General features: G+C 35.7%; 2 protein-coding genes across 2 annotated transcripts; one reads left to right on the forward strand and one right to left on the reverse strand.

Moving 5' to 3' along the window:
• Positions 1 to 738: 738 nt before the first annotated feature.
• Positions 739 to 18,574, forward strand: LOC109083198. The gene is made up of 19 exons (XM_042757422.1): positions 739 to 874; positions 2,376 to 2,892; positions 3,401 to 3,509; positions 4,551 to 4,597; positions 4,693 to 4,809; positions 5,840 to 5,965; positions 6,076 to 6,243; positions 6,821 to 6,944; positions 9,041 to 9,273; positions 9,487 to 9,565; positions 9,778 to 9,794; positions 9,901 to 10,020; positions 11,417 to 11,542; positions 13,217 to 13,360; positions 13,473 to 13,603; positions 14,739 to 14,826; positions 16,008 to 16,170; positions 16,747 to 16,868; positions 18,238 to 18,574. The coding sequence occupies exons 2-19, from the start codon at positions 2,383 to 2,385 to the stop codon at positions 18,286 to 18,288; spliced, it is 2,475 nt and encodes an 824-aa protein (XP_042613356.1). The 5' UTR covers positions 739 to 874; positions 2,376 to 2,382; the 3' UTR covers positions 18,289 to 18,574.
• On the reverse strand, positions 18,329 to 26,121 carry LOC109083199 (transgelin-3-like). The gene is made up of 5 exons (XM_019098026.2): positions 25,902 to 26,121; positions 25,244 to 25,468; positions 24,485 to 24,659; positions 21,600 to 21,702; positions 18,329 to 20,522 (listed from the first exon to the last, which is right to left on the reverse strand). Exons 2-5 carry the CDS (start codon positions 25,421 to 25,423, stop codon positions 20,339 to 20,341), a joined length of 642 nt encoding a protein of 213 aa, XP_018953571.1. The 5' UTR covers positions 25,424 to 25,468; positions 25,902 to 26,121; the 3' UTR covers positions 18,329 to 20,338.
• Between the last annotated feature and the right edge of the window lie 385 nt (positions 26,122 to 26,506).

Here is a 26,506-nt window from a genome sequence, read left to right on the forward strand (position 1 = left end):
TTCCTCCTCACAGCTGATTTAGAACTGAAATGCAGAAGCATCAGTTATGGTACTGAGAAGCACCCCAAGTAATGATATCCATGGCTCTACCTTTATTTCAAGAAGTAGTAATGTAGGAAGTAGTTAGTGTAATAGCACCACCACATGGTGAAATACAGTATGTGCACAATAAAATTATCTCATAACAGCAGGCAAAATCATATTTTGATAACCTAATTAAACTCCTAGGGTCCAGACACAGTCTTCTGTCCTCTGTAGAGGACATTATATTTGAGTGATTTCTCTGAGACCCTTCATGCCACAGTTTTAGTCTGGGTGTGCTGTTCTGAGCACATTCAGGCGTTTTAGGAGGTTTGATCATAAACACTCCCTCTCTTTGGTCTTTAAATATGACTGATATTGACAGAACGATCAGATTTAGCACTCTCAGGGAAATATGATAATATTTGGTAATTGTCATTTAAAATTTGGCTAATTTTCAGATTGTTTGTCGTAAATAAACATCTCAGAAAAATGTTGTGGGGTTTCAAATGTTACGAAACAGGGAATAATTTTCACACTTGTCTTCTGTAGAGGACACCAGGACAAACGGCTGTTAATCAGCATTTAGAGGAAACACAACAAGAGATTATAGATCAATATTTCAATTAAAAATGTTGCCAAGTTTTTACTCCCAGTATTACACTTCCTTGTTATTAGGTTTGCCCCAAGAACACATTACACACTTCGTTCATAAACTCCCGCTTCAGAGAGGAAGGTGGCGGTGTTTGCACCACTCGAGCGAATCGCAACCAACACATTTCAGAAGAAGAAATTCGGGGTTCTCATCGGTATCTTCAGATTGGACCAGGAGCACTCCTTGACGGACGCTTAGGTAATTATTCAAACTCGTATTATTTTTTTATGCAAGAGCAATTCCAGAATGCCATTTTATGCTCCTTTTATTTTTTATATGTGTAAAGTTATGAAATATTCAACAGTGCCAAAGTTAAGTTAATCATGCCATCTGCGGTAGTTTCCGGTGGTTATTGATCCGCGTGCGACACGTTTGATGCCCGTGTTTACATCTGAGCCTCGCGACAGATGTTACCGCGCTGCGATACAATGTAGCGTTTGAAAACGCTCCGACAAACACCAGATGCAGCTGTGGGTTAGCTGTGGGGCTAACTGTAGCCGGGGTGATGCTTATTCATGTAAACCACTCGAATGCAAGACATGCCAGACCTGTTTCATGTAAAGGTGCAATTTTATTAAAATAATCAATAGTATTGCCTCGTATAGCCAATTACAGAACGTCTTTTACACCAGAACTTAAAAACATTCCAGCCTCGTTTGGGCCATAAGTTTGCGAGCAGGAGATCCTGTCAACTTTAAGTTCAGAATCTCCAAACTTATCTTTTACTTATTTATTTTAAATGCATGAATTCAGTTTGAGATGGGATTATGCGATTAGCACTTCTTGTCTGATAGATTTACAACAGTTTGAAAGATTTAGATACACCATTAAACTTGTGACATTAGGTCTGTTGATCTTCAGATTACAGTGTGATGGACCTGACATCAACCAGCTTATTTAGCCATTTTAATTTGATCAGCATTGACTAATAACCAGTGTGTAGTTAACATACCAGACCTGTGAATAGATTATAATAAATAACCAGGTTAATAAACAACCATTAACTGTAGGGGAATTTACAGTTAAACCCCAGCACCAAGTCTGATGAATGAAGATTAAAATTAATTTAGTTGTATGTTTTTTTAATGCCAGGGTGATACAACGGTCCTGATATCATGATGATGAAAAATTCTCATTAAGAGAATGAAATTAATGAAAACCTTAAGGAGTTTGGCATCACACACGTCCACCAGAACAAAGTAACACTGTGTGACCAACACGAGGAAATATGCAGAAAGAAAGAAAAATCAAAGTATATCATAGAGGTGACCCCTGCAGTTAAAAAGAGGAACACTTAAGCATACTTTTAAAAATGCTAAATTGTATACCTTAAAAGAATATACTTATCTTCAGTTAAATGTTAAAAATGACATTTAGTTCACATGTTAAATGCAATTAATGAAAATGCATTATTTAATTTTTTATTAAATGCAGGCATCTTAACTTTAGAGTGCTTTTTTAAGTAACTCAAGTAGGACTTAAATACATTTTTATAATTGATTATTCATAATTATTTCTATTGTCTTTGAAATATGCTAAAGTGTACTGCTGAATATACAGAGAAGCATTTATGGTAAACTAAACGCTGTTTTAGTCGTTTCAACTACAACAATTCTATTCCGCCTGCATCCATATTCAGACTTCATTGATTTCCCTTTTCTGTTGGACTGTGTGAAATCTCTCTTTCCTGTCTGTAAAGGTTGGCGATGGACGCCGGTGAAGACACGGGTGAAGCCGAGACTATTAGTGCGCAGAGCCTGTATGCGACGCTCGGCCTGTCATCCGAAGATGTGGATGCACTTGCGCAGATTCCCGAAAGCGAAATCAGCGTGGAGACCCTCCCTTATCTAATCATGCAGCTCAAAGCCAAGAGAGCCCTTAAAGAGTCCGCTACGGCAGACACCGACTACAGAGACAAGCCCAGGCTTTCACAGGACAAGCGGAGCACACCCGAGAGGTGCACCAGCGACAGACGCAGAAGCCCCTTGTCTTCCAGCTCAGCGCGGCGCTCCGGGAGCCACGAGCATCATGGGAAAGGGGAGGGGCACAGGAAGTTTGAGAGGTACACGGGAGGAAGAAGAAACCCGGCTCACAGGAAGACATCCCGAGAGAGACAAAGTGGGGATCACGTGGCTGTGGAGGTGGAGTCGGGCGACAACCCCACCGTTTTCCCACACAAATGCCCTCTTTGCAAGTGCATGCTGAATTCCATAAAGGTAAAAAAATATGTGATGCATTGAGTGGCATGATAACAAAATGATGAACAAAAATTCCTCTAAATGATTGACGTTTTGTAAAATCACATATTAGGGCTGATGTGAACAGTGGTTCAAAAGATATTAACATTTATGGAAAAATATATCCATGCTGCTATCAGCAGATTGTACTGCTTTAGCCAGACTCTTACAATGTGGAGCTTCATTATGGTTCCCTCATAGATTTATTGGATATGTATATTGGGTATTTTAAGACTTCAGACATGACTCATCCAATTAAGATTTTAAGAAATGTTTATTCTTTGAGTCTGGCTCATCATGAGATTAACTTTTAATACGAAAGCACGGTGTGATTGAACTCGTACTGATTTTGGAGATTCTGTCCGCAATATAGGCTAGTATTTTAGGCATGCATGTATTTATTTATTTTTCTGGAGGAATGTGTTTATTATAATCCGTCGAGTCGTAATCATCTTAAGTGCTTATGTTCTGTTTTCTTGACTGCTAGACATGGAGAGACCATCTTTCAGGGGTCCGCCACAAACTACATGAATCTGAACGAAGTTCTCGCTCATTTCAACCTCCTAAAAGAGCCTACAGCTCTGAACCCGCCATCGGTAAAGAGTTTCCTCGATACTCAATAGCAGAATTGCATCTGTATTTGATAATGCTGCAACTACAAAGATTTTTTTTTTTTTTTTTTAAGAATTTTTTTTTAGGGCTGCACGATTGTGATAAAAATCATTATTGTGATTTTTTTTTTATTTTTTTTATTTTTTGCGTAATTGCCATTATTAATAATGATTATCACAAGTTACATTGAATGAAGTTTATACCATTGTTTGAAGCAACTGCATGCCATATTTTTAGCTGAAACACACTAACAGAGAAAATAAAAATATGCATGGATTTTGTTTTTTTGCTATTAATAACATTGGATCTTCAAATAAGACCTGTTAAAAAAAAAAAAAATAATTTATTGCAGAATAACATAAGTGGAATTGCGAATTATTGTGGAAAATGTAATTAATTTGATTAATTGTCACATGTCACATGTCAAATTTAAACGTAAAGACCTGTTAGTTAATGCCTGTTAACTTTGAGACCATTTACAAGCTAGAGTTCTCCTAAAAGTTGACAAATGCAGCAAATAATAGCAAATATAATTTTTTTGTTGACAAATGCAGCAAATAATAGCAAATATACTATATTTTCTCCCCTTTTTCTTAAAATTGAACCACATTTACATTTATTAATTTAGCATCATCCTAAAGGGATCGTAATACAACATTTCAGACATCGTTTAGTAATAATACAAGCTGGAACAGGGAGGAAATAAGGGAAAGTAAACGCATAGATATTTATATTTATTTATTTAGATGCACTTAAGTGCTCACAGAAGAGATGTCCCAGAAATATCGATCTTGTACATGCCTCTGCATAGGTTCATTTTTGTCCATTTAAATGCTCTCATGATTGTGGCATAAGCTAAAACCTATCGGCTGTATATCACTTCAGTGTCCTTTTCTCTAACTTCCTGTTCCTGTCTCATCAGGCCAGTGTAATTTTAAATTTACTTGACTTACAAAAGGAACTGTAAGGAAATTTGTGCAACAAAATTGCACAAAATGTATACATTTTGTTCTTTTTTTTCTTAGGGGATCAGTACATGTCCACCTCATCAGACCACCTCTACCCTCCTAAGGTAATGTAATTGATGTGCTGCTCTTTTATATTAATTTATATTAAGCACTGAGATGGAAATGCCCGCTTTTTGTAATGTCTATATATTATCCTCAGCCCAATACGAGAGTGGTAGTTGCCAAGTTTCCTATGGGTTCTGTGGCCGTGGGGGAGCTTGTAGAGCTTGGAAAACCATTCGGCACAGTGGTCAAACACCTGGTGTTCCCAGCAAAGGTAATTAAAGACTTTCTAGAGTTATACACATTGATGAACCGTTTTGTAGTTTCATTGAACTTTGCTTTGCCCACCATTGTTTAACAGTATCTTGTAACAATATAAATCTTTACTACAGTGATATTTAAGTGGTTAGTTCATCAGAATTGAATTATTTTTTTGCTTGCACTCACATTGATCCAAATCTTCATGACCAACTTTATTCTATGGAATGTGAAAGGTGATGTTTAGCAGATAGCGCTATAAAGAAGTGAAATTCACTCAAAAATTCTCAGGCCATTCTAGATTAACAGTAGAGGAGTCTCTTAGTTGAGTTTGTTTCTTCATCAGGTTTGTAGAAATGTAGCACTGCATCAGTGTCTCATCAATGGATGCTCTGCAGTGAATGGGTGCCGTCAGAATGAGAGTCTGATGAAATATTACAATAATCACAAGTAATCCACAGCACTCCAGTCCATCAGTTAACATCTGGAGAAGACAAAAGATGAAACAAATCCAGCATTAAAGCTGTTTCAACTTTACCGTTAGTCCATCAGTTATTGTTTGGGGAAAAATAAGATTATATTTAAAAGTTCATCTATTGTTTTATTTCATATCATGTTGTCTTTCAATTTGTTTTGAGGTGTTTTGTGTTTTGAGCTGTTTTTGCTTGTTGAAGGTTTTTGTTCTGTTTAGAGTTGATTGACTTTTTCAGTGGAGTAAGCAATATTCTGGATAGAGGACTTGTATGTTTAGCCGGAAGCAACAGTTTGAAGTTGAAAACATCTTGATGGATCTGTCTCTAACAAACACACAGCTTTTGTCTTCTCCAGATGTTAACTGATGGACTGGAGTGCTGTGGATTACTTTTTGTGATTTTTTTTTTTTTTTTTTTTTTATCATCAGCTGTTTGGACTCTCATTCTGACGGCACCCATTCACATTCAGGTCACACTCATGCGCACCTAGTCTTTCAAACCCTCTCATTGTTTTTCATTTATTTATTTTTAATGGGTGTTAAAGGTGCATTAATTGTGTTTGCTGGGTAACAGGGATTTCTGGAGTTTAGTTCTCACAAGGAGGCTCAGAATATGGTCAGTCACTTCCAGTTGAAACCAGCCTTCATAAAGGAGAACGCAGTATTCCTCTACTTATCACCAACCGTGGATGGCATTTATGTGAGTAGGACCCCCACAAATCACACCCTCTATACTTACTTTGACAGTCTATCCGTTTATCACGGATTCTCTTGACGGTTATGTTTTGTTTGCATATATTTTATTGACAGACCCCGCCCAAGTTTGATACGCCTTCACCTAAACGAACAAAGCGTTCTAATGCACCTTCGGTGGTGTGTTTTTCACGTTTGCCTCCCGGGGAGGGCGTCGAGGCTGAAGTGCTGGAGCTCGCAGGCATGTTTGGTGAGGTGTGGCAGTCAAAGTTCACTGACAGTAAGGTGAGGACTACCTTCTTGAAGAACGTGACTGTACTGATTGATTTCGCTCTCTTCTATTGTACAAATTAGGGTTGTGGGAAGTATACATTAATCAGCCACAACATTAAAACCAGGGCTCTGAACCGGTTCAATGAACAAAAAAACTGAAACAAACACAATTTTGACAGGAACATTACCAGAAACCATTAAAACTAAACTGAAACATTGGCTATTTTGACATGAAAATTACCAGAAACCATTTATATCATTATTTTATCGTTCTGTTTCGTATTTTAATTTTGGATTCAACCAATCACGAACTGAAATAGTACAGACTATGCAAATGTGACACTGACGCATCCAATGAGTGAATCACTCACACAATTCATCATAAAGTCACAATGGAAATGCCCCGGCATGAGGATTTGTCACAAACCGTCTGTTGATACTTCACAGAGATTAGTTCAGTAAAAAAACTTTGAGTTAATCGTATGCATTAATTTTGACAGGCTTTGTACACTTACACTGCTTTCCTCCCCGCCAGTAAAACTGTGGTATGTCTCTGTGTGTGTGTGTGTGTGTGTGTGTGTGTGTGTAGGCCTTGATAGAGATGGTTGACTGGCGTGATGCCGACATCATGGTGAAGTACTACTACAGTAACCCTCTGAGGATTCAGGGCAAAAGTGTCAAAGTGACCATGACGCACATCACAAGCCTGAGGTAAGAGACTTCTGATATCTCAAGCCCTAAAGAGGCAGTATAACCAGTGGGTTGCAGGCCGAAATGGGATGCAGGACTGTGAAAGTGTTATGGAGACTTGCTAAACATAAAGTAGGCCTATTACTTTAAAGGGTTACGCCACCGCAAATTGAAAAGTTTGTCATTAATCACTTTCCCCCCAGGTTGAAAGCTTCGTTCGTCTTCAGAACACAGTTTAAGATATTTTGGATGAAAAAGGGTTACTCCAGGTCCGAAAGAAAAATCGAAGAAGTTTGCCATCAGTTAATTTATATGAGAAGTTTGTCATTAATTTTATGAATTAACTTTATTCAACGATTCGTCTCCTCTGTGTCTCTCCAAATCAGCGTAGCACCATTTTGACAAATCTGAGCTGTACGCAGGCAGCTTATGATTTTGTGTGTCAGTTTTTTGTGTGTATTTTTTTTTTTGTTTTTAAGCTTTGGTTTGAAATGTAAGGTGGGTTGGTGCAGATGGGCTTAGAGAGCCTCCTGCGTACTGCTCAGAAAAAGGAGGAGGAAACGCTTCTCTTTTACCTTTGGTCTTGTCTTATCTTTTGTCCTCCAATACTGTGCATCTGATGAAACTATAAATATATATATATATATATATATATATTTATATATATAATAATATATAAAGAAGAATAAATACCCCTAAAACAAGAAGAATCCTCACTTGCATAATATCCTCAAAAATAAATTTATCAAATAACCTAAAAGAAGAAGAATAAATCCTGCATACTATCCTCACTTGCAAATAACCTACAAGAGTCTCACACAACAGTTTAATTAACTGCCTTTTTACTAAACACTCCCACAATTACAAAAATGTCATACTAAGCAATTTCCAGTTTTTTTTTTTTTTTTTTTTGCATATTTTTATTTTTATTTACTCTGAGGCATGTCACCATCAATTTCTTACTGTTTTCCTTCTTTCCGTTGCTTATATATAAAGACATCGTAGTTTTATAGTGCACTATAGTAGTTTAGCATATTACTAAGACACATTACTTGAAGTTTAAGACTTGAACCGCGAAATCAAAAACATTGCCTTCTAATCAAATGTCAAAACATTTCTGAATGTAGTGTAGTTGCATTAAAAATAATAATATTTCAGAAACTACACACTGTACGGACTCATTTCAGAAACAAAATACTGTCAGGTCACTTATTTCTGTAGCACTGCATGCAAAACTGATTGTGTCCAAGCAGCTTCACAGCGATACACGGGAAGATAGCAATCAACTATGGAGAGAGAGATCAGATTGTGCTGTAAACAGCTCTAAAAAGACAATAGTGCAGTTATTTAGATCAAGTCAGGTCAGTGTTGATTCTGTTCAAATCAATAGCAATAACAGTTAACATTCTTCAAGTCCACGCAATGGTCAAAAAAGTGTGAATTCTGAAAACTGATGAAAATACAGTTTTCACCACAACAAGAAGTTCAGAATATTAAGTGATGATAATATTGATGAAATGACAATGAAGTGCAATTCTATTAAAACTTTTTTTTATTTAAATTGGTATTTTTCAGCATGCTAATCAAATATTTTTATAAAGAAATTAATTTGTAGACCGCATTTATATTTGTGTACAAAACGGATTTGCAGTGTAAGCATTAAGCACAATCTTTTAGAACATGAGAGAAACATGCGGTCGGTTTGGTTTCAGAGATATTTGACTCTTAAAGTTTGAAAACTGTATTTTAATAATTATCATGGTGCAGTGCTTTAAGACTTTTTAAAGACTCATTTTAAGCATCTTACAGGAAACCAGATTCATTGAATTTTGTGATTCATATTCAGCCTCTCATGGAACAGAATGTGACGACAGGTTCATTTCTAAGTGCTGTATGTTTTGAGAAATGATGGAGAATAAGTGAGTTGTTTTGATGAATCACAGATGCTGTGAGTAGAGCTTAACTTGTGTTGAACTTTTCCAAGATTATTTGAAATGCTTCCTTTTTTGAGAACCTTTTTGAGAGCATTTTTGTGATAAGGCTGTGATCAGAATGTGTGAATAAAGTATGTATAGAGGAAATAGAGAGGAGTAAGAGTGTAGTAAAAGTGTAGGAAGAGGGGGCTCAAACCAAGAAACTTTAGAGAAAGAGGACGAGGTGCTGGATGAAGAGCAGGGCCTTCAGCTGGAGGATGAACCCGGGATGCTTCATGAGAGGACAGATGAGGAGGAAGAAAAGAAGGAAGGGGAGGAAGAGGAGAAGGAAGAGGAGGAAAAGCTGGAAGAGGAGAAAGCTAACGCTGCCGAGGAGGAGAATAGAGAGGGAGGTTCAGAGCAGAATCCAGAGGAAGAGGTGAACTAACAATGAACGACTGTATTTCCATTTACATTAACAAAGATTAATAAATACTGTAATGTGTTGTTCATGTTAGTTAATACATTAACTAATAACGAAACCTTACTGTAATGTGTTACCAATATGTTTTAAGTGCGTTTCACCATACTCTCTAGTGTTATGGTTTATGACTTGTGTGACTGAAAGCGATGCGTGTTTCTTTCTCTTCAGGGTGTTGTGGATGATGCAGAATTTCCAGAGAACATGGAAGATTTCGTTACATTAGATGAGCTGGACTACAATGCAGGAGGTGAGCCATTTTCATTAAATATTACCAGGTCAAAACACAAAAAAATAAATAAAACTTGTGCATTTATGAATCACTGACAATAAGATCTCTAACATGCATTTAGTAAATAGTGAATTTTCATGTCATGCCAAATTTAAAATCAAATCATGTACATTTCTCCTACAGTGTACTTTTAATCTATGACAGTGACACTTTTTCCCTTTTTATTCCAGACTCCACTGTGCCAAAGGTAAGTATCGCATCTCTCTTTTACCGTAGATGTTGGATGTCTTAGGAAATAAACGGGTGTATTTCCAGTTAACAGTACGGACAATAGCAGTGTGTGTTTATTTCAGGATAGTAAAGTAGTGGTGGTGTGGCCTGTAAAGAAGACCCCTGACTTGATGAAGGATCTTCACAGTCTGTCTGCACCCTTTGGCAGTATGGTCAAGCATTTATCCACGTTCAAACAGGAGGTCAGTGTTTTGTGTTCGCGGTTGGGTAAAAATGAGTGATGCACGAAATATCAGCAACTAAACAATTTCAGCTTAAACTTTTTTTTTTTTTTTGCTTGTTTTATAATATAATATAATATAATATAATATAATATAATATATTATATAATATAATATAATATAATATGTTTTTGTGTGTTTTTGTATAGTATTTACTTGTTCTCCAAGGCTGCATTTATTTGTTCACAAATGCAGTATGAATGGTAATATTGTGTATTATTACAATTTCAAATAACTGATTTATATTTGAATGCATTGTAAATTGAGACGGTCTTCAGTGTCACATGATCCTTCAGAAATCATTTTAAAAAAAATGCAACCTTGTTGACACTTTTCAAAAGCTTTTAAAACTATTATGTATTCATTATATCTGTACTTATTATTTCATACTTCATTATTTAATTTACATTTGAATTAATCTGTCATGAAAACAATTTTTTAACAGCCATGTTTATATTTCAACAACGAATTGGGGTAGAAACAATTCTATTATTAAAAAGTTGATGTAAAACCTGCCTTATGTGCAGTTTAAATGTTTGTACAACAGCAGGGTTTTTAATTTGAATGTCGATTATTGAATTTATTAGATTATTAACTAAACTTTATTTTTGATTTTGGCTGAATGAAAACTTTAATTTCTGTTTTGACAAAAAAAAAAAAAAAAAAAAAACATTTTGGTGCATTACTAGCAAAAATATACATTTTCCAATTACAGGCAATCTTCATTTGAACAAAACAACCCCCCCTCAAGATTGTTTCTTGTTAAGTTATGCATGTTTTCAGTGGACGAGTAAAATATTATATGAAGTTGTACACAGGACTCTCCTCTTAGTGTGTAAAACATCTCTCTAACCCTAAATAAACATTGTATTTGTGTGTGTGTGAATTTTCTTAAATGGATAATACTTCAACATTAGTTAGGAAAAAAACACTTATACAGCATTTATTAATCCTAGTTCATTTCAAACGCTCCTTTCAACATTTCAAGTTAAAAACGAAGGGTATTGTATGCATAAGTTAATAGATTATAAGCTACAATAAAACATGAGCTGTAAAACACACACAAAATAAATAAATCTTTGCAATTGTGAGAATAAAGAGAGCCTGAGCTTGTAGCAGTCAATGCAGATTACACACTGTAGCTGTCATTTAATCATGCAATAACTAAAACAGACCTGTTGATGAATTCTTAAATGAATCCAGATTAAATCATGCGTTTGAGAATCCCACACTGGTGCTTCTACTCTCTCTACAGTTATTGTGTCTTCTGTTTGCACATACGCTGTCAGTTTTACTCCTCGCCGTTCTCATTCAGTCTTCAGGCCTGTAGCTGTTATGTGTGTTTGTGTTCTTGTAGGCTATGATTGAGCTGGAAACCGCTGAAAAAGCCCAAGAGATGGTGCAGTTCTACAGCGATCACAAGGCAATGATATGCGGCAGGCCGGTGTCTGTTTCCATGTGCCTCACCATGAAGACAATAGAGGTACGTGTTTAGAAACCGTATGCTAGACAGACCGACAGTTACAGAAACATCCCATCTTTCAGTGATCTGTCAGTGTTTCAGTCGAGATACACTTGCAGCCAAAGGTTTAAAATAATTTAGATATGTAATAGTTTTTGACAGAAGTGTCTTATGCTCATGGAGGATGCATTTATTTGATCAAAAACACAGTTGGAAAAACAGTAATATTTTCTAATGTTATCACAATTTAAAACAGCTGTTTTCTGTGTGAATCTCTGTTAAACTGTAATGTATTTCTGTGATGTGCAGCTGTATTTTCAGCATCATTACTCCAGTCTTCAGTGTCACATGATCTTCAGAAATCATTCTAATATGATGATTTGCTGCTCAAGAAACATTTCTGATTATTATCAATGTTGAAACCAGTTGTGCTGCACAATATTTTTATGGACACCATGATACACTAAACATACTTGTTATTTCTCCATAGAAGACAGAAGGAAGTATTTAGAAGATACAAGTTACATTTAGAAGTTACAAACAGAAAAAATGGAGAATAAAATAAATGCATTAATTCAAATAAAGGACGGTCAATATATACTATAGACAGAATATACAAATCAGACAATACATACAGTACAGGCCAAAGTTTGGAAACATTACTATTTTTAATGTTTTTGAAAGAAGTCTCTTCTGCTCATCAAGCCTGCATTTATTTGATAAAAATACAGAATTTTTTTTTAATATTGTGATATATTATTACAATTTAAAATAATTGTTATTGAATTTATTATACTTTAAATTATCATTTATTTCTGTGATGCAAAGCTGAATTTTTAGGATCATTATCACATGATCCTTTAGAAATCATTCTAATATGATGATTCATTATCAAAGTTGGAAACAGTTCTGCTGCTTAATATTTTTTCAGAACATGTGATATTTTTTTAGGATACTTTGATGAATAAAAAGTAAAGAAAAGAAAAAAAAAGAAGCTATGTTTTTAAAATATAAATATTTTGTAATAACAATATACACTACTGGTCAGTAATTTGGGGTCAGTGATTTTTTTTTTCTTTCTTTTTTTTAACAAATAAAATCAATACTTTTATTCAGCAAGGATGTGTTAAATTGATAAAAAATGATAGTAAAGAAAATATATTATTAGAATATATATTATTAGAATTTTTTTTTTTTTTTTGAATAAATGCAGTTCTTTTTAACCTTTTATTCATCAAATATATTATACAGCAGAACTGTTTTCAACACTCATAATAAATCAGAATATTAGAATGATTTCTAAAGGATCATGGGAGAGACTGGATGTTACATGTGACACTGAAGGCTGGAGTAATGATGCTGAAAATTCAGCTTTGCATCACAGGAATAAATTATTTTTTTAAAGTATATTCAAATAGAAAACTATTATTTTAAGTTGTAATAATATTTCACAATTTTGCTTTTTTTTATGTGTTTTTGTTATTTTTTTTGAGTGCTTGATGAGCAGAAGAGACTTCTTTCAAAAACATTAAAAATAGTAATGTTTCCAAACTTTTGACCTGTACTGTATGTGTTGAAATAACTTGCCATGTAACATATAATGGCCATAATAATTTTGTGAACACTTGAGCATGTTGTTATTACAAATGTAGAAAATTAAACTAAAATGATTTCAATCCCTCCCTCCATGTTCAGAGCCCTAGCGGGAGGTCCGTTTTCATCAGCCGTCTTCCCAACCAGAGGAACCTGAGACAGAAATACACTCACAAATCCCTCTTCAAACTGACCAAGCCTTTTGGGAGACTGATTGGCTACTCTCTGCACAGGTATCAAGGAACGGTACGTATTCTCACGTCTCCGCTCGTCACTGTCTGCGATGAGAAGGATCTGTGAATACTGAATTTGGCGGGTTCTTGAATGTCATCGTAAGCCTCAACTTGTTCCTTCTCAGTGTTACATGCAACTGGAAAGTACGAAGGCGGCTGAAAAAATGGTTGCGCAGTACAGTCGGTGGCCTTGCAAATTTTGGGGGGCGGTGCTGAGGATAGCCATGTGCAGGAAAGGGGACTCTCTGATTCGCTGGTAGGTGAATGTGGTTCTTTCATTTCAGTGCAATGTTGAAATCATGTCACTGGATAGAGTGGATGCACAAATTATAAAATAGAGTTCATTTCCATCCTTGTCATGCACAGTTGGCCACAGATACTTTGAAAACACTTAAAAATTTCAGTGCAGTAGATATCAAATCAGTTCACTTCACTTTTCTGTAGTTCAGCTCATTGAAGGGTTAATCTGAAAACGAAAATTTCCTGAAAGTGTGCTCACCCTCAGGCCATCCGAGATCAGGATGAGTTTGTTTCTTCATCAGGTTTGTAGAAATGTAGCATTGCATCAGTGTCTCATCAATGGATGCTCTGCAGTGAATGGGTGCCGTCAGAATGAGAGTCCAAACAGCTGATAAAAACATCACAATAATCCACAAGTAATCCACACCACTCCCAGACCATAAAACTGCTTCCCCCAGTGAAAAAGAGCATCTCCTGTAGTCTCTCACATCAAAATCCAGCCACATATTTGTTTAGAGCTGTTTTGGCTTGTAAACGGTGCTTGATTTGTGCAGATTTCTCTCCCGATTCAGATGAGCAACTTTTAAACTGGAGAAAGCAGTATTATAGATAAGTTCAAGACGTCCTGATGTGTTTCAGCTTTTGTCTTCTCCAGACGTTAACTGATGTACTGGAGTGCTGTGGATTATTGTGATGTTTTTATCAGCTGTTTGGACTCTCATTCTGACGGCACCCATTCACTGCAGAGCATCCATTGCTGAGACACTGATGCAAATAAAGAGATGTAACATTTCTCCAAATGTGTTCCCATGAAGAAACAAACTTATATACACTTTCTATGACAACTCCAAGTTAAAGTACTATTAAAAAATATATCAATAATATGAATGATTGCAGGTGTGTATATACATTGTGTGTAACTGACTACATTGAAGAAAAAAAAATCACTTTAGCCAAACGTACAGTAAACACAAAATTTTAAATAAAATTGTTAACTAGTAAACCATCCAGTGCAAAGAAGGTTTTTGATATACTTATTTTGTGTGAGTGTGTATTTAATGTTACAACCACTGTAAGAGTAACACAGACATTATTTTCTGTCTATAGTGACATCTTCGGTTTTGCTTTTTTTTTTTTTTTTTTTGTCATAGGAGACACCCTGAAAATGTAGAGGAGAGAGAGTTAAAAAAGGCCACAAAAGAAATTAAACCAAGCACTGAAAGGACAGAAAATGACCAGGTAATCACGAGTGAACATAAACATCACATTAAATCTTAATAAAAACATGCTGATCTGTATGGAAGCATATGGGTAGCTAAATTCATTTTGAAATGTAATTTGCAAAATTGCAATGCAGTATGTAAATTGACATTTTCACATACATATGTGCAACATGAAAATTCAATTATATAATTTACATTTGCCATTTCCTACACTAGTTTTAATATGTAAATTAAAAACATATTATAACGCTTTCTAAGTTGCAAAATTAAAATTAAATTGTATTTCCCAAATTGTTTAACATGTCCAAGCAAAAACTGTAGCAAAATTATCATTTAATTGCCATTTTTCCTAAATGCATTCAAACTTGCGGGTAGGACACTTGAGATTGCATTTTGCTACAATTATCTCACGGTAGCACAATGAAAATGCAGTGTGAATTTCAAAATGCATTCTGAGCCAAAGGTGCAGCAAAATGGTTGCAAAAAAGGTGATTTAAATGTCTTTTATTTTATCTTATCTTAGTCCCGCCTTGATATAAGGATAAGGATGATCGGCTCGGAATGCATTTTCATATCCACATTGACTTTAAATGCAATTCAAACATCTTATGTGTAAGTGTCAATGCATTTAAGAAAAAATAAAAGACATTTAAATCACCTTTTTTGCAACCACTTTGCTGCATCTTTGGCTGAGAATGCATTTTGTAATTCACACTGCATTTTGCTACAATTATCTCCCGGTAGCATGATGAAAATGCAATCTCAAGTGTCCTACCCGCAAGTCTGAATGCATTTAGGAAAAATTGCATTTAAATGATAATTTTGCTATTGTTTTTGCTTGGATATGTTAAACATCTCATCAATTTGGGAAATGCAATTTAATTTTAATTTTGCAACTTAAAAAGCATTAAAATATGTTTTTAATTTACATATTAAAACTAGTGTAGGAAAATGGCACATGTAAATTATATAATTGAATTTTCATTTTGCACTAAACGGTGCACAAATGTATAGGAAAAATGTAAATTTAAATAAAGAAATGCATTGTCATTTTGCAAATGACATTTCAAAAGGAATTTTGCTGCCCATATGCTTCCATAGATCTGAAGTGTCATGCTTAAATTTGATTTGCATTTTTAAAAGGTTGAGTTGAAGGAAAAGTAGCCAAGTGTCAGGCATATATGATATCTCTGTCAGATAAATCATATGAGAGGAAATACGTGTGTGCAGAGCCAGCAGAGTTCTTTACCGGGTTGTGAAGGTGTTGGAGGGGATCCGGTTTGTGAAAGTAAAGGTTCAGAAGAGGATAGTCAGCTGGAGAAAACCCCTCTGAGCCCTTATCAGCCAGACCAGACTGTGGGTAAGTCCATCACACACTTGCTTTTGTTATTATACGCACTTGGTCATTGCATTATTATAACCACCAGAGCCTCATTTAAAGCATGCCAAAATAAAAGTACTTTTGCAGTAAAAACAATAATAGTCTGAAAGATTGGGATTTGTGCTCGCAATTAATTGTCTATAATTACTTGACTATTCAAAATTTTACTTTAGATACATTTAACACAAAAATTAATGGTTTATTTTCTTACATATTTCCCATGCGCTTTGTGCATTTTAGGAAAGCTTGCATCTCTAGCATATCTTCACAAACATCTAAAACAAGCAAAGAATGCTGTTCGTTTGAAGTTGTATTGCCTTTAAGGACAATTCCTTCAGTTTCAAAAATGTTTTCATTGCCAAGGTTTTTTTTTTTTGCAAATAAGGTTCAGCGTGTTAATAACCTGTGTGAAAACACTTGTAGTGTTTATATTCAATTTATTCTGGCGGTTTAAAATGTTTATGCCAATGTATTGTGATTTTTTTTTTTTTTATGTCTAAGCAGTTGAGGAAAAAGCTGTAAATGTTGTCTCAGGAAACACTTCTCTTATTTCAGGTGTGAACTACGTCATCCCAGTAACTGGTTTCTTCTGCAAGCTGTGTAACATGTTCTACACTGATGAGAAAAGAGCAAAATCAGAGCACTGCCGCAGCCTTGAACACTACAACAACCTCAAGGTGACTGCAATAGAGTTAGAACACAGATGATATGAATCTCCATCAGCAATTATCTGCATTAAACTCACAGCCCATTTTACTTCTATATATATATATAGAGAGAGAGAGAGAGAGACTGAAAATCACATTTGTGCTGATATTCAGAAAAGTACATTTGGTAACACTTTACAATAAGGTTCCAGTAGTTAATGTTACATAATGTATTAACTAACAATGAACAATACATTTATTACAGTATTTATTAATCTTTGTTTATGCTAGTTAATGGAAATACAGTCATTTATTGTTAGTTCATGTTAATTCACAGCGCATTAACAAGCACAACTTTTGATTTTAATAATGCATTAGTAAATGTTGAAATTAACATTAAGATTAATAAATGCTGTAGAAGTGTTGATCATGCTTAGTTCATGTTAACTAAAGTAGTTAACTAATGAACCGTGTCGTAAAGTGTTACCATACATTGCTTGTGTGATAAATATAAAAACTCATACATGCATATTTTTTCTTTCATTGCTTGAATTATAAGGGCATTCTGTCAGCGTTCTAATAGGCCTCATCACGCAGTGAATGCTTTTGGACTCTCTAGATGTGTTTTTGTTTGTCCGTGACATACTCGATAATGTCAGCTCTTCTGTCGTCTCTGTCACACATACAGCACAGTAAAAATCATATCTGTAGTCCTCTTTTTAAAGAACTTCAAAAGTTGCGCTTTGTATCATTTTGTTCCCTATATATGCATGATAACCATTTCTCTAGGAGACTCATTCAGGAGCACAAAAACTTTTGACATTTATTAATAAAATAGCTTCGTTATATTTCTCATTAACGAGGAGGTAAAATCACTGTTTTTGAAGCAACTAAACTCACAGCTTGATTGTTAGCAGAGAGAGACAGACGCAGAAAATTCACACATGAAACATTCATCTCTCTCTCTCTCTCTCTCTCTCTCTCTCTCTCTCTCTCTCTCTCTCTCTCTCTCTCTCTCTCTCTCTCTCTCAAAATAGCCATATTTGAGAAAAAGTGGAGCAGTTTGCCTCACTGGATATAGCTGTCGGTCACTGAACATTTCTGACGTAAAACAGTTGACTAATATTAAATTATTTGCAGCTCTCACCTCACTCTTGCACACTGCTTTTGTGAACAGTAAACCCCGCCCACTTTGATTTGATTGGCCATCTGCTTTTCTTTATTACATTCTGTTAAGGATTGTAGGACAAAATGAGAACAAGTGCAGTAAGTGTCCTGTGGTGTGCAATCCATGATTTTCAGTCCAGTCTTGAAACTCTGTATGGTCTAATCTCCCAGCCAATGAAACGAGACGAGTCCTGGTAATGTGCATAAACGTACGTGTTGCTTTGATTTTCAGTTTAAACATGCTGAAGTGGTGGAAGAGGCAGATGGACACCCGGATGGCTGAGTCAAAGAACACAAAGAAGACAAAGACATTGTACTTTGCATTGTTTTTTGTTTTGTTTTTATTTGTTTTCATTCCACTTAGTTTCAATATTGTTTGTGTTCAGATGTTTTGTTTTTCAGAGCGTTACGAGAGTGAGTGAGTGAGTGTGTGAGAGACAGATGTGTGTGGACAAAATTGTGAAGCCATTGTGATGGTTTGGTTGTTTAACAGTAAGCAGAACGAACATGTATATCAGCTGAAGGAGAGCGTTTTGAAATAAACTCAAGTTTGTTTACTGTCACCTATATGCACGGTATGCAAGCGTCCTCATTTCCATTTTGATAAAAGCAGGTTTCCTTGAGTTATGCAAGCCTCTCCAGTGGTCATGATCTCTAATGAAGTGCACTCTGTGTGTGTGTGTGTGTGAGTGCAGGTTTACTCTGACGTAACACTGATCACCATCTAAAATGGTTAAACCTCACAGTAATAAAGAAATCAGCCTCAAAACTATTAATGCATGCGTGCACAATTTCCCATCAGTGCAATAGACATAACAAATGGATCTTACCACAGACCAATACATTATATGCCTGGCAGCTTGTGTCTGTGAAGCTCAGAATTAAATGAATGTGCAATGATTTGTACATTGAGGCACATTTGCGAATAGCTGTTCACGTTTGTGTAAATGTATCATCATTTTTGCCAAAGATGTTCCAATTCAAACACAAAATGGTCTTGTGAAGAGTTTACTTTGCGCAGACACATAATCAACTACCAGTGAATTGTAAGATACATTTGCAACAATTATCGAATTTATAGATATTTATGCACGCATTTTATAATTAAGACTAATATCATCTTATGTCTAGTCCTTTCTTTTCAATAGTCAAAGAGTTTCAAACAATTTTGAATAAAAAAAAAAAATTACTACATTCCAATAAATTTAAACTAATACAGTTACTAAAAAAAACAAAACAACAACAATCAGGAATGTTTAAATGATGGTAAATTAAATGGAAGACTATTCAATTTTTCTAACAAATAAATGGATTTAAAATCAAACCACAAAATTTAAAACAAACACTGAACTAAACAGCCAAACATTTCAGTCATGACAAATGGAAAGTGTTTTGATTGTCACGGGTACTGTGTTTAAGTACAAACGTTAAACTTCAATAAATAAATAAATATAACAATCTGCGGTACAATCTTAGCATCAGAAGCACATACATGCATGTTAGTCAATGCATAAAATTAACAAAGGTTTAAAATAGCTGCATTTAAACTGATTTTCATAAATACCACAATTTTTTGTATGTTTTACTCGATATAGACTCTTAAGTACAGTTTTTATTTTCTCTTTCTTTTCTCACTGGAATGTATAGCATCAGTTATTTGCAGTGACATCAGAAATGTATGCACAACCATGACATTTAGTGAAGACGTTATAAGATGACTTGAGTCGATTAGTTTGGCACATTCAGCTAGCAGGAACAAGAACATTTATAGTTAGACAGTATACATCAATAATACTGATTGGTTACATATGGCTTTAAGTAGAGATAGACTTTTCTTTTGTATGTTCCTATTGCACAGCATGCACTCGATCAACCCACCTGGTAGAGCCTGGCGCTCGCAACGCCAATGTCACGGGTTTGATTCACAAGACACAAAAGTAAATGGACTTTTAAGTTGCTTTGGGTAAAAGCATCAGCCAAATGCATAATTGTAAATGGACATTAGACATTCAAGTACCAGATTGTCAGTTTATACCATTCTAAAAGGGCTACACCTCTATAGAGAGAGATGCACATTTCATCTTTCAAACTATATTAAATTTAAACTCTTTATTTTGCACATTTTGGCCTTGCTCTGGAGCTTGCCTGAGAGACAATAACAGCCGGCACTGGTGCATTGTGGGTGAAGGGACAACTCTCTGATGTGTGTAATTCTAGGACTGGTGTGAGAGTCTATATATACACACACGCATGTACACATTCCTCCTACATCTGGAGCTCTGGATTTGGCTTTGGGCTCCAGTGGAGGTTTTAAACACAGAAGTATGTAGTGTTTAGGGATTGCTCTGATGGCCGTTGTGTCGAGGAGAGTCATGCCGCATGATTTGCCGTGGGGTGCCGTACCCTACCATGCCAGATTGGGACGCTCCACGATTGCTTCCCATCTGCAAGCCGATAAGACTGCGACCTTGACGCAGCTGGTCCTCAGAAAACTCCCTCTTGTGGACCTTGGCTTTCCTAAAACACAATGAAAAATGCTGAAATGCAGGAAGTGTGTACTTCGAGGTTACATGAGACAGAGCAGCTGTTTCAGATTTGATGTACTCCCATAGATCCAGATTCTGACTGCTGGCATAAAGTCTGTTTCAATTTGCAAAACAAATAAAAAAAAAAACATTGTTTTAGCACTGATTACACAACAGAATGTAATTCAAATCCAAAGCTATTTGCCTCGCCACTAATTATTCCTTCTTCATAAGTGCTTATTGGCCTTTTGTAATATTAAACAGCTGTAAATGTTCCACCGGTGTGAAAAAGGGATCATTGAGGGCGTAGTGTGCTGCAAAAAGAGCATTCTTGCACACTATAACAACACCAGTGAGACACTCTGCTGTGATCTGTACCAATGCAGTGCCACTGCTATGTATTTCAAAGTGAGGACTCCGCAATCTAAAAAAAGATGATCAAGACATGAAAATGCTATAGAAGCCAATTTCCATCACACAAGATACTAAGACTTATGAGATACAAAGTCATTATTATGACATTAAAAAGTCATAATTATGACTTGAAAGTTTCAGTGAATCTTTCACAACATTTTAACTTTAGTAAATCATAATTAAATATATAGGCAATATCCAATTTAGATCACACACCAAAAGCACTTACCAATGATTATTTGAAATGAAAATAAGCCCTCTGTTTCTTTGTATAAATCAGCAGTTCTTACAGAAGGTCTTACCTACATCATTTAATGCGTGATTGACTTGAAGCCAGCTAGACAGCCTCTGCAAAGATCACACCCACCAGGTACAAATAAACAATCTGATGAATCTGAATTTAGATTCTATTCGTTTGCACTGTTGGCAGTTCTGCCCAGGCTGTGATGGATATTTTCTGATTAGATAAAATTTCACCACTTTTTCTTTGTACGCTGACAAAGCCTCAACGGACATAATCAGGAGCTGAAAGCAATTAGATATACATAGACAATATTTTGCTTTGCTGCAAAGCCCCAGAGAGTTTATTCACCGGTCTCAGCAATTCTTTATGGGCAAAGTGCAAACGGGTGACACCCTTCTTTATCCAGCTCACCTATGAAACCAATCTTTGTCTCCACGGTAATGTCCATCATCCTTTGTGAGAGCTTCACTTCCCAGGGCCATCAGTGTCCTCTGGACTGCAGCCATGTCCTTTCCTTTAAAACAGAGCCAAAAGCCTCATAAACATGATACCTGTGACACTGAGCCTGCCAAAGGCATCTTGTACGTTCCTATATACACCATGTTAATGACAATGCACAGTCATGTTGACCTATTTTTAGATACTGAAATAGCGTGCCAACTATGATCCAATATCTACCGTTTTTATCTGCTATGACCTTAGTAAGAGAAAAATTAACTCTTATTAAATAACACTGCAACCCCTCTGGATTTAGAATTGAAATTTGAATGAAAAAAACAATACAACGTTACTATTAAGGAATTTTTTAGGTGAAAAATAGCCTTGATCTCTTGACCGGATTACAGATACCCTTACCCATCTGGACGATTGAACTGCCTTCCCAAACCATCTAAAATGTTTTTTTTTATAGTTTTTTTAGAGTTTTTTTTTTTTTATGAGATGTTGTTAATGCTTTTTTTTTAAAGGTTTAAAGGTCTCCCGGATTTTGGTATGACTCTGAGTGATAGTGATGCTTGGCAATGATGGCGTGCGGCTGCTCATAGGGTTTAGGTTTAGGCTGTAATGTACGATGAGATCTGTCCACAGTGGCATCTTTATCGAGGTTAAGTGCATCCCCGAGTATCTTGGAGACTACTGAACTATCCTCAGGGACTCCCACGATTCCCAGCTTTACTAGATTTGTTTTTCATAATTGCACTGCAAAAGGCAGATATTCTGATATTCTGAATAGAAATTAGTTAAACTACATGTATATACTGGGTGGTGGAAAAAAATACACAACAAGACTGAAATATAGTTAAGCACCGCAGGAGCATCCAAAGACACGATTTACTCCAAAGTGATGTTATATTACAGAAAAATAGCACACTAGACATTTAATCTCATAATATTTTGTAGTTAACATGATCTCAAACATCTCAAACTGACACTATTGGTTGCTAAAGTAACCATCTGTAACCATCTTCCATCAGAGTTTTGAGCTGGAATGTTAAGGGTATCTGTAAGCCGGACAAGAGATCAAGACTATTTTTCACCTAAAAAATTCCTTAATAGTGACGTTGTATTTTTGCAAGAAACCCATTTGAGATATGAAGACCACAATTAATCTCAGGTGTTTTTTTCATTCAAATTTCAATTCTAAATCCATAAATGATTAATGGGAGTCATACAAAACCATGAATTTATTTTTATTATTTATTTTTACTTTTAGTAAAAGTCTTCAAAAATAAACTATAACTGGGAATGAGAGTTTTCTAATCCAAAGGAGGCTGCTGAGATTTTTAATATATATTATATATCGGTGGCCAATAAATGATATAATCATCTTCCAGGGCAACCTAATATATTTATAATGAAAATCAAGTACAACTTTTTTATTCTCAGTTTGGAATTGTTCAAGAGTTTTTAGGCTAAGCACAGTATATGAAAGTGAAGTTTTTAAATATATTAGTGATCTTAAAATAAAGTGTCTGGGACTGATAATATTCTGCAAGATTTCTTAGGGACTCTGCTATAAAGCTATTACACCTTTGCTATCACATTTATCAATTAAACAAGGAAAAATCCCTAATGAATTAAAGAGTGCCAGAGTATATAAAAAGTGCAGTAAAGTGAATAATCACATGCCCATTTCTGTCCAATGCGTGTTGTCAAAGACAATGCAAAAAAATAGTTTATGACCAGACTGAAAGCTGTATAAGTATAAATAACATTTTGTATGACGTTCATGTTCAGGTTTCAGACTTACACTGAGACATGCATGTTATATATGACTGACAGGATAAGAGAGGTTGATAGTGGTAAATTATGTGGAATTGTTATGCTAGATCTTTAGAAGGTCTTTGATACTGTAGATCATTCCATTTTATTGTATAAATTAAAGGCAATAGGTTGCAATGAAAAGGCTATAAGGTGGATACAGTCATAACTTGAAAATAGAAGTCAGAGAGTAGATGTTAACGTTATATTGTCTAGCTTCTTACCAGTTACCAGTGGTGTTCCTCAAGGAAACGTTTTAAGCCCTATATTTTTTCTAATATATTAATGATCTTAAATTAGCAAGTTCTGAGGAACTCAATATAGAGATGATGCAGCAATTTTAGTGTCTCATCGAAGCAAAGGCATCCTTGAGGATAGAAAGTCTTTTCAGTTACAAAAGGTGTCCACTTGGTTTTTGGATAATACACTTTCCTTACATTTAGGTAAGACTCTATTTGCCTTAAGAGGGAGACTGCATAAGGATGCTTAATTTTTTTATTAAATTTGATGATAAGGTTACTGAATCAAAGAATGTTGTTAATTATTTAGAATGTCTTATTGATAATTTAACAGGTGAATTTATAGCTAGAAATGCTCTTAATAAAATATAGGGTAGAATTAAATTAAATTTATTGGATAGTCATACCTTAAGTGCATTGATACAGCTGCACTCTGATTATGCAGCCTTGTTTTTTTTTCTTTTTTTTTCATACAGTAGTTCACAGAGTGTGAAAGATCAACTGCAGAAGGTTCAAAATAAAATAGAATAATGTGACAAATTCATTCTCATTTTCATTTAAGTAGCGAATGTTTTAAAGGTTTATAGAATAATGTGACAAATTCATTCTCATTTTGATTTAAGTAGAGATTTTAATAATTTGGTTCCAAGTTATTGAGTAAATTATTCTGTGTTTATGTGTGTGTGTGTGTGTGTGTGTGTGTGTGTGTGTGTGTGTGTGTGTGTGTGTGTGTGTGTGTGTGTGTGTGTGTGTGTGTGTGTGTGTGTGTGTGTGTGTGTGCGTGTATGTGTGTGTTACCTTCCCAAAGATCAACAGTTTGGAATATGTCTCCTCTGGTGACACCATATTCTTCAGCAGCCTGCAGGAACTGAGAAATCTTTTCCATTTGCTTGAAGACCATTTTACTTTCTGTGATTTTCTTAATTGGCTCCTCGCCTCTGGGGTACAGACTGTTGATGAGCCGGCAGAGAATCTGGAAAGCGGTTAGGAGACATTTCATTTAAGTTCTGCCTGATTCTTAATGTCATCCTAGTTTTACTAAAACAATAACTAATAGACAGAAAGAAGTCTTATGCTTATAAAGGTGTCCTGTAAAATCACTGCATCCCAGTTTTTGCATATTATCAGTCTTAAATAGCAGAAGATTAAAATGCACAAATCATAGTACAGTGTTTCTCAAACATGCATGGATGGCGCACTATTTCTGGTGAATTTGTACATCTATGAAGCGTGTATCCATACCTACTTGCTCAGCTAATTTTACCCAAAACCTTGCAAAAATGCAAAAGTACTATTTCAGCCTTTCTACTTCAAAATTTCTCTGTTAATTGCTTTCTTTGTAATTAATTTACTAGTCATTTTTGACAAATTGTTTCTACACCAATTTTTTTTCACACATTCACACATCCACAATGCCTTTTCGTTGTTCAGTTTCTGCATTTCTATTATTCTGCAATGCGATGATTATTTACTGCTGACATTAATATAACGATTTTAAATTAGTCCTTAAGCACATCCCTATAATTTCCTTACTCATATTTCATATTCAACACCTACAGTTCCGCTCGTGAGCCATTTCTGGAAGTTCTGTTTGCCAGGTTCAGGCCGCTCCAAGTCGTCGCCACACTGGACCAGAATCCATTCCACAAGCCGAGTCTCCAACTCCGGATCATACTTCTGCTCAATCTTCTCCTGGACCTCACGGCTGAGCCCATAGCTTGGTCCCCTGTTTGCCATGATCAGCTCATTAACACCGACCTACACTGGTGATGAGCTCAACCCCTGTAGGATGGAAACACACACACACACACACAACATATGGCTCTTATTTCTTATTTTAATGCACCATTTGCCTAAAGACTAAAACAGATCGGCAACGCATATTGACAGAAGATGATTTTTTTCCTGTTCCTATTTGCTAAACTAGAACTAAATTGCATGTCACATATTGATTAATTTGATCTGTATAGCCACTACTGGTTGATATGCAACAAACGTCGAGTCCCTCCTAGACATGAAAGAGCAGTATCACCATGTTAACGCTGTTAAATAGACTACAGTGACCCGCGTTTCTATTTGATCGAGATTATCAATAACAGCAAACTGGCACAAACGCCAGCCTGAGCCCAACAGACTCTTGTTCAAAACAACGGCAAGCAACTGCATGCCCTGATCTATCCACAGTGCAGTGAGATATTCTTATTCATCTACTCACTAGTGATGGAGGCTGTTTGTTGTTTTCCTCGGCCGTGTAATAATGTCCGTCTGTTGGCACCATGGAGCAGCATTCGTATGGGGTGCAGGGGGGCGGGACGAGGCTCAGCATCCGTTATTACCCAAGCAGAGCATCACACATCACGCATCACCCTCGCTGATGGACAGAGGAACCCGACAGAATGTGTTACGCAACACTGAAGGCTGCGCGCATCATTGGCTTGGCGTGTTGCAGTATGAAAAACGCGTCTAGCCAAAAAGGCGTTTAAAGCCCTTCGGAAGAATGGCAGAATTGTGTGCATGATTGTGCATGGAAAAACAGGCCATGATGAAGAACACGGTGTCTGTATGCATACAGTCGGGGATGATGTAATATCAAGCTCGCGATCTTTACATCCAGTCTGTGCTCAAATGCAAAAATAGGATGTTTTTTTTTTTTTTTTTTTTTTTTTTGTATGTAGCCTACATATAGTTTTAAAATGCTGATCCTTGGAATTATTTATAAAGCAATTTTCAATCAATCCAACAGAAGGTGCAAAATACACAATTCTTATTGTAAATTAATTGCAATTATACTGTCATATAGCCTGCATATAACTGAACATA

This window comes from Cyprinus carpio, chromosome A5 (assembly GCF_018340385.1).
Source record: "Cyprinus carpio isolate SPL01 chromosome A5, ASM1834038v1, whole genome shotgun sequence".
NCBI lineage: Eukaryota > Metazoa > Chordata > Actinopteri > Cypriniformes > Cyprinidae > Cyprinus > Cyprinus carpio.